The 8040-nt window shown below is 35.2% G+C and overlaps 1 protein-coding gene across 2 annotated transcripts in view; it reads left to right on the forward strand.

Annotated features, from left to right (window-relative positions):
• Luzp2 (leucine zipper protein 2) overlaps positions 1–8040 on the forward strand; it is a 392186-nt gene that overhangs the window by 208099 nt on the left and 176047 nt on the right. For both annotated transcript variants that reach the window (XM_031386806.1, XM_031386808.1), the window contains exon 5: positions 5064–5126. In XM_031386806.1, coding sequence (XP_031242666.1) covers positions 5064–5126 — 63 coding nt within the window. The remainder of the gene's footprint in view (positions 1–5063; positions 5127–8040) is intronic.

An 8040-nucleotide genomic window follows, 5' to 3' on the forward strand; every position in this document is an offset into this window, starting at 1 on the left:
CACACACACACACACATACACACACACACACACACACACACACAGAAAAAAAATCCTCACTAAACAGCTCATGATGTCCTTGCTTTGCCTCCTTCAAGGAATACGACTGGAAAGGAAACCATAAGCAGGCTATATCTTATGGAAAAAGTAAGATTACTTTCAATAAAGGAAAAAAGCAACAATTAAAAAATACTACCAAAATGGAGGCATTGTCATATGTTAGTGTACACTTTTCTCCAATGATCATATGTCAAACAGTATGATATTGATATAAATCTCAATGCACAGAACAATGGAGTATATAATAAAGACAACCACCCACTTGTTTGTTTCGTAAAGGTATTTGTATACTTTTCTGGGAATGTAAATCAGTCATATGCATGGTAAACCTTGTGGATGTTTCTTATACAAATAATTAGTATATATCCAGCAATCCAGATCCTGGGCATGTGTATTAGTTACTTTTCTTATTGGTGTTTCAGCATTTCTGATAAAAGCACTTTAAGAAAAGTAGTTTCCATGAGCATTGATTGAACATGTCTATTGTCTCACTTGGAGGTCAGAGAAACTTAAGATGTGGTAACAGGATCATGGTGAGCCTGATCACATTGTATTTACCACAATCAGGAAGCACAGAGATAATATTTCTGGTTATCAGCTTTTCAGCTTGGCCTCCTTTTATTTTTATTGAAAATCGATTTTTAATGCAATGTGTTCTGATTATTGTTTTTCCTCCCCAGCTCCACCCAGATCATTTTACTTAGCCTCCCAAATCTACACCCTTACTTCTCCCTCTCTTTAGAATGCGAAGAGGCATCCAACGAACATGTTTTAATTACATAAAATAAAAACAAATACACCAGAATGGGATAAAAACAAAACAAAGAACAAATAGAAGAAAAATATCCAAAGATAAAGCTCAAGTAACAAATATAGATGCAGACTCACTACATTTGCACGTGTAGAAATCTCATAAAAACACAAAACCAAAGAGCACTATATGTATACAATGGACCTGAAAAGTTAAAAACAGCAGGAAGCCCTAACAAAGCATTACGTGACAAAGAACCTCCAAAGTTCAATTGAGTTCATTTTGTTTTGTCCATCTACTGGTGGGCATGGGCCCTGGCCTTAAGAATGGTTTGTAAGGCTCTTTGAGTTCAGATTCCCATTGTTCCTTATGTCATTGGGAAGCCTTATTTCTTTGGTGTCCTCCACCTCTTACAACCTTTCTGCTTTCTTGGCCTATCTAGTCTGAGATTCCTGGCAACATGCAGAGTGTTGGATATGGCTTTCATCCCATTAAGTGTGCCTTAAATCCAATCAGATATTAGTTGGTTAGTCCCAAAGGCTTTGTGCCACTATTAGATTGTCCCATCTGGCAGGGTGGTCATCACTGTAGATGATGACTTCTGTAGGTTTTTAACTGTGTTAGTGTTTACCTTTCTCGTCTGGTAACATGCAGACTGCCTTCCAGTACCATGGGCACTAGTTATTGGGGTGAAGGCTCTATGTAGGCACAAGCTCAACTTCTCCATGTTGAATGATTTGTGTAGGTGTTGTCTCAGCAATAGTCCCAACCCTCATCAGTTTGTGGAGAGCAATCAATAGTCTTGGCAATAGACTGGGTTTTTTGGAATTTACCATAAAGCCCCCTTCACCAAGAACTTGATTAGGTATAGCCCATCCCTGGAACTAGAGGCTTCATTTCGTGATGAGAGATGTTCAGTTTGGGCACCCCCTCCCACTTATTTGGTGATTTCTTTTAGAACACCGTCATACATGTTTTAGGATGCTTCTACTGTATTAGGTCTCCAGATGACCCCCTCAAATGGCTCTTAGTTTTAACTGTCCCTTCTCATGTTCCCTACCTCATTCATCTCCCTCTTCCTCCATGTTTTGCCCTCCCATTCCACAGACACCCCCTATGAATTCTTCCATAACTATCTATTACATATGCACTTCCTATAGTAACCTTCCCTGCTAACATACCAGTTCCTAAACTTTTTTTTTCCTAAATACCTAACCTTTATGATTATATGGATTGTAGCCTGCTTATAGAAGGCTCAACAGCTAACATCTACACATAATTGGACACATACCACATTGTTATTTGGGATGATTTTTTTTTCTAATTCAATACTTTTATCTGAGAATTTCATGATTTCATTTTTTAACAGTCAATAATATTCTATTGTATAAATGTACTACATTTTCTTTATACATTCTTCCACCAAAGGACATTGTAGTGGTTGGAATAGGGTTAGCCCCCACAGATTAATGTATTTGAATGCTTGGCCCTGAGAGTGGCACTATTAGGTGGTGAGACTTTACTAGAGGAGTTGTGGCCTTGGTGGAGGAAGTTGTCACTGTGTGGATAGGCTTTGAGGTCTCCTATGCTTAGGCTTCCTCCAGTGTGGAATATAGTTTCCTCTTGGCTGCCTGGGAGAGACAGTCTCCTCCTTGTGCTTTTGGATCAACATGTAGAAATCTTGGCTCCTCCAGCCAGTATGTCTGCTTGCACAATGCCATGCTTCTTACCATGACAATAATTGAATGAACATCTAAAACTGTAAGCCAGCACCAATTCAATGTGTTTCTTTATAAGAGTTGCCTTGGTCATGGTGTCTCTTCATAGCAATAAAACCCAAACTAATACAGATGTATAGGCTGTTTCTGTTTCCTGACTATTATGAATAGAGCAGCAATGACATGGCTGAGCAAGTGTCTCTATAGTAGGTTTTAGAGCTCATTGGACATATTCTCAAGAGTGGTATAGCTCATCTTTCTGAGACCTCCACACTGATTTCCATATTGGCTGTATAAGTTTGTACTCCCACCAGCAATGTGCACGCAGTACCCCACATCCTTACTATCATAAGCTGTCATTTGTTTTATTGATCTTGGCCATTCTGATTAGTACAAGATCTAAAAGTAATTTTTGATTTGCATTTCCCTGATGACGAAGGAGCTGGATATTTCTTAAGTTCTTTTCAGCCACCTGTGCTTTAGTTTTTCATTATTTATTTGACTCATAGTGTGATGCAACCCACATTCAGATTGGGTCTTCCTTTCTCCATAAAACCTCTCTTAAAATTCCCTCCCAGATGAGCTTATAGGTCATTCTCCTGGGTTATCTACTTGAGATTTAAAGGAATAATACATTTTTATGGTGGCCTTGATTGAATTTTAAATCATACCCTTTTTATTCAGATGAAAAATTGTACATTTCTCTCCCTGTCTCCTCTCAAAAAAAAATGTTGCGATAGTGAAGTTATTTTTGTTTTGTTTTGTTTTATTTTGGTTTTTTTTTGGTCCAAAATAAAATTCTATGAAACACAATAGCAAATTAGTTTATTCAGTTATAAAATGTGCAAAAAAATATTTCTGAAAAGTCATGTTATTTGATCAGTAGATCCACCTTGAAATAATCATACTCCAACACACTTTTCATGAAGACATGAGGATGTGCTTTTATCTCTGCATGCATGTTTCAGTGGGAAATCATTCAGCTCTGGGTTTGCCCTGCCAAAGCCTGGCAACAGCAGGGATGACAAACTAGAAGGTATTACCATGATAATTAAATATATTAATGGTGTTTGGATGCATTTCATAACTCCTGTTAACTTTTATGACTTAACTTGTCCTGGATGAGACATAATTCTAAAGCAAGACTTGCCTCAAAGCTTTTATTCTCAGCAAGCATAAAAATCACTGTTCATGCAAATGCTTGGTATTTTTTCTATGAAAACCATTACTGAAGTAAATACTAGGAATGCTTATTTCTGCAGGGAAGTTAAGTCCTGCTGGGATTCTAAGCCAATGCTTATATTTTAAATATTCTGAATATATTTGAGTTTTATATTCTCAAGATTTTATGTCTGTGTGGAGTATTTAAAGAATTACAGGCTTGATACTGGAATCTATTTCAGTATATTCCTAATCAGTATCAATCTCAGCTATCACAAACATACTGAATATCAATATATGAGGGTTTGGCATCAGTGATAAAGATATATATGGAACTAACATTGCTACTTCATGATTTAAAGTTTTTTGTTGCCAACAAAATACTTATGTAGAACTTGTTATAAAGTCTGTCCATCAGTAGGTCAGGTTCTACAAACATATAAAATTTTAAATAACATCATGACCTTCCAGGTAATTCTTTTGTTTTACCACTGGTCTTGAATTCTCTACCTAATGAAGCTTAGAGAATATAGTATAGCTGTTTCAGCTATTGAAGATATTAGAGACTCCAGATGGAGTCATTCTTATACCCCCTATCTATATGATAACTCTATCTATCAGGTATCTCTATGTGCTGACTTCATTTAGCTTCTCTGAAACCTATTTTCTTCTTGCTAATCATCTGAGCATATTTGACTTATCACAACCTAAATTGTGGTGAATAGCATATTCCATCTGCCTGAGCTACCAGCCGATTCTGTCTGGGAGCCTTAGCTGAAACACGATAGAAAAGACAATAGATGCTACTATATTTTGCAGTCAAAATTAGGGGTAATGTTTATAGTCTTGTGGGTTTCTCATACATACTACTTGAACAATATCGTAGTAGAAGTATCATGAAAGGATGGATGTAGAGGATAAAGCTTAATATTAGCCTGTTCTTCTATTTGTTGGAACCCAAATTATTTAGTCCACTATGCTTGGAGTTATATCAGTTACAATAGTCTTAATGGCCTTGATTGATTTTATTGTATCAGTAACCCGAACTTAATTACTTTAATAATTAATTAAAATTAATGTAGGTAAATTGAAATTGAGTAAAATAAACATGAATAATAAATATCACTACAATAAAAATTGTTTTTGAAAACACAAATTTTAATTCAGTGAGCATGCTTTTCATAATAATATACAATGAACAAATTAAACAAAGATGAAGGAATGAAGGCTTTTGTTGCTGAAAACTTTAATTTTTTTCTTTTTCAATATTTACATTAATACTATAGTAACTTTAGTATACTCAAAATGATATAAACTAAAAAACATGATAATGAATTGGGAACGTGTATCTATAATATTTTATTTGTTTTCAGATTAATTTTTTGAAGACTGAAGTGGAAAGAAAGAGCAAAATGATCCGTGACTTACAGAATGAGGTAATTTTCATGTTACAAGAAAATTGTACATTAATCAAAGAATACACAGAAAAATGCAAATAGGAATTTACCAGAAGTTTGAGAATTTTAATTCCAAGTTGATCTTGTTTTACACTAACAGAGAAGAAAAATAATGCTAAGAGTTACTTCCTCATATCAGCAATGAGCTTAGGAAATAAAAGGAATTTCATTTCATTGATTTTTATTTTTCAAGATAATTGGAAACTATTTGTATGTATGAATATTAAAGCCTATTTTTAATTTGTCTTTCTCTACATGCAGAGAAGCCCCTGTCAATGATTATCATCATGGTGTTGCTACTTGTCATAAAATCATAAGAAATAATACATGTGAATATTTATTTTAAACAAGCAAGTTTAAGTTTCTTAAAAGGAGCCTATGAATTAAGCTAACAGCAAAAAAACCCTAAATGCCAATGAACACTGTTATAGAGAAAGCTCTAGTAAATTAAAGAAAACCCATTTCAGTTTAACTCTGTAAATATGCGGCTGTAAATCTCTCTTAGGTAATCATTCCATCTTCTTGCCTCAGTGAACACAGTGCTGTGGAGGCAATAAGGTATTTTATAATGTGATAGAGTGCTTCAGGTCACTATTCCTAATGGATTCCCATACTGTCTGTAGATGAATAGGTTGTGAGTTTTACCTCACATATAACCTGAATCCAAAACGTGATTGGGATATTTTAATAATAGTTCCTCACAGCACTCTACCTTTATTCATGGTGTCTTTCCTCTCTTGGAATATCTTTTGATCAGCACATTATTATGCATAATTTGTACCTAGCATTTACAGCATCCAATAATCATCCACACAAATCCCTTGAGGTACAAGGGAAAGTACCACTGACCAAGCAGAACTTAGATGCCTCAAAGATCTGGAGGCAATGTGTCAGAAATAAAATCAGTATAGTTCAACACTACCTAATGGTTTGCAACATAATCCCTTCCTGTTTCCTCCTAGCATTTGCAGCCTCATGGCTTTCCAGGGCATTCTCTAATTTGGGATAGTATCACTCCAGCTCCTGCTTGCGTCTTCATAGGGACACTTCCTCTGTGTCTGCAATCTTTACTTATTATCTTCTTTGTATATAAAATCCATGACTTAGCTTTATACTCTAATCTGTTATGACCTTTGGTTATAATTAATTGTGTATAATTTCTCATTCTAAGGTAGTTCACACTCTGAGTTTTCACATGGATGTGAATACAAAATTGGTAGTCTTTAAGCTATTCCACTCATTTCAGTATTTTTGTGGCTGGATGAAAGCAGTTTAGCAATTTTTTAGTAGGTAAGGATCAGAAATATTACTGAGTGTAAGCCTGGGTGTCTTTGGAAAGAAAGAAAGAATTTGAATTTTTGCTCTTCACTAACCACCAGCAAACAATGGCTTGTTTCTTGTAGATAAAATTATTTCTAGCTACTCATTCACGTGAAGGAAGTGCTAAATTTTGGTGGTTTGTTGTTGCTGGGTAGAATTTCAAGCAAGCTAACTAGAAAAAAGTGTGTTTTACTCTTTGAAATAAGACTGGACGTATCTGTTGTAAGAGGCTCTTCAGTAAAGGCAATGTAATCGAAATGGTCAAAGTATAATACATAGAAACATAGCAAAAAACTTTCCATTTGGCAAAGGCATAGTATTTTAACTTGGTGGAGGTAAGACAAGGATGATGATTCTCTCTCTCAGGAGAGTATTCTCATAGAATATACAATCTATATTAGACACCAGAAATAAATTCATGTTGTGGGCAACTAATTCCACTATGGGGATTATTACAGAAAACTCCAGTGAGATACTTGCATTTGTAGAATCTTAAAATCTATCAGTTTTGTAATCCACCTATGTTCCAGCCATATCTGCATGATTTTTTTTTCTTATTGATGGATGCGTATGCCTGTAATTCTCCATGGAAAAATAAACAGGAAGCCTTGGTTTTATATCCTTTGTTAAAGCTATTTTACCTTTCATATACTTTGAATTGGTACATTAGAACAAGTGAAAACAATACATATTGAGCACTTGGACACTGAAAATCCCTCAACAAAGGCAAGCAAATACAGTTATTATGATCATTAGATTTTGAGGCAATTGACTGAACAATCTTTTGGACTTTGCACAACCTTTTTTTTTTTTTTTTTTTTAGTAATGACTTAAGAAATCAAAACTTCATAGATAGAAATACCAAGTATATGTGGCCTCTATCCTTTAGTCACAGACATCCTCCATTTTCTCTTCTGTTTCTTTTCAAATCAAACAAAAGTCCCAACTAACCAATTCATATCTCCAACCATAGAACCAGGGGATAATAAGAATTTTCTTGGCTTGTTCTATCAGAAATCTCCAAGATTCTAAATTACTGACATGCCTGCAGCAATCAACCCATCGAGGAAAATGGATAGTTTAGTTAGTCGTGTCTTATTCACACTTCTATCCTTAGGTTTTGTAGTGTTCATTCAACTTAAACCAAATAGATTTCCCTTGAGAAAGGAGGGTTCATCATAGAGGATTCCAGAGTTATCAAAGAAAATACATCTGGAAAAACATTGACACTTCTGCTACCTCCTGACTTTCAAATTCTTTTCCATGGTGAACTCCAGACCTCAGAGGGTAAATCATAGTTTAATAATTTGTGGTTCCCAATTCAAGCAGAATACACTGAATCTCTGTGTCTTTGTTAGCACTGCTACCTTATCTAGAATTGCTATTCATTCTAAGTATGTTAGGAGTCTGCACTCTTCCTGTTATATGTTTCTTCCATGTATTTGTTATCTCTACATTAGTGGTGGCAGGGAAGTCTGACAATCGCCTCCACCTTTTTGTGTCTTGAAAAAGATGGAGAGCTGCTTTCAGTTTGATCTTCCAGGTTTCATCATTCCCTTATAGTCCTTCCCAC

The sequence above is a fragment of the Mastomys coucha genome, unplaced genomic scaffold, assembly GCF_008632895.1.
Source record: "Mastomys coucha isolate ucsf_1 unplaced genomic scaffold, UCSF_Mcou_1 pScaffold21, whole genome shotgun sequence".
Classification (NCBI taxonomy): Eukaryota; Metazoa; Chordata; class Mammalia; order Rodentia; family Muridae; genus Mastomys; species Mastomys coucha.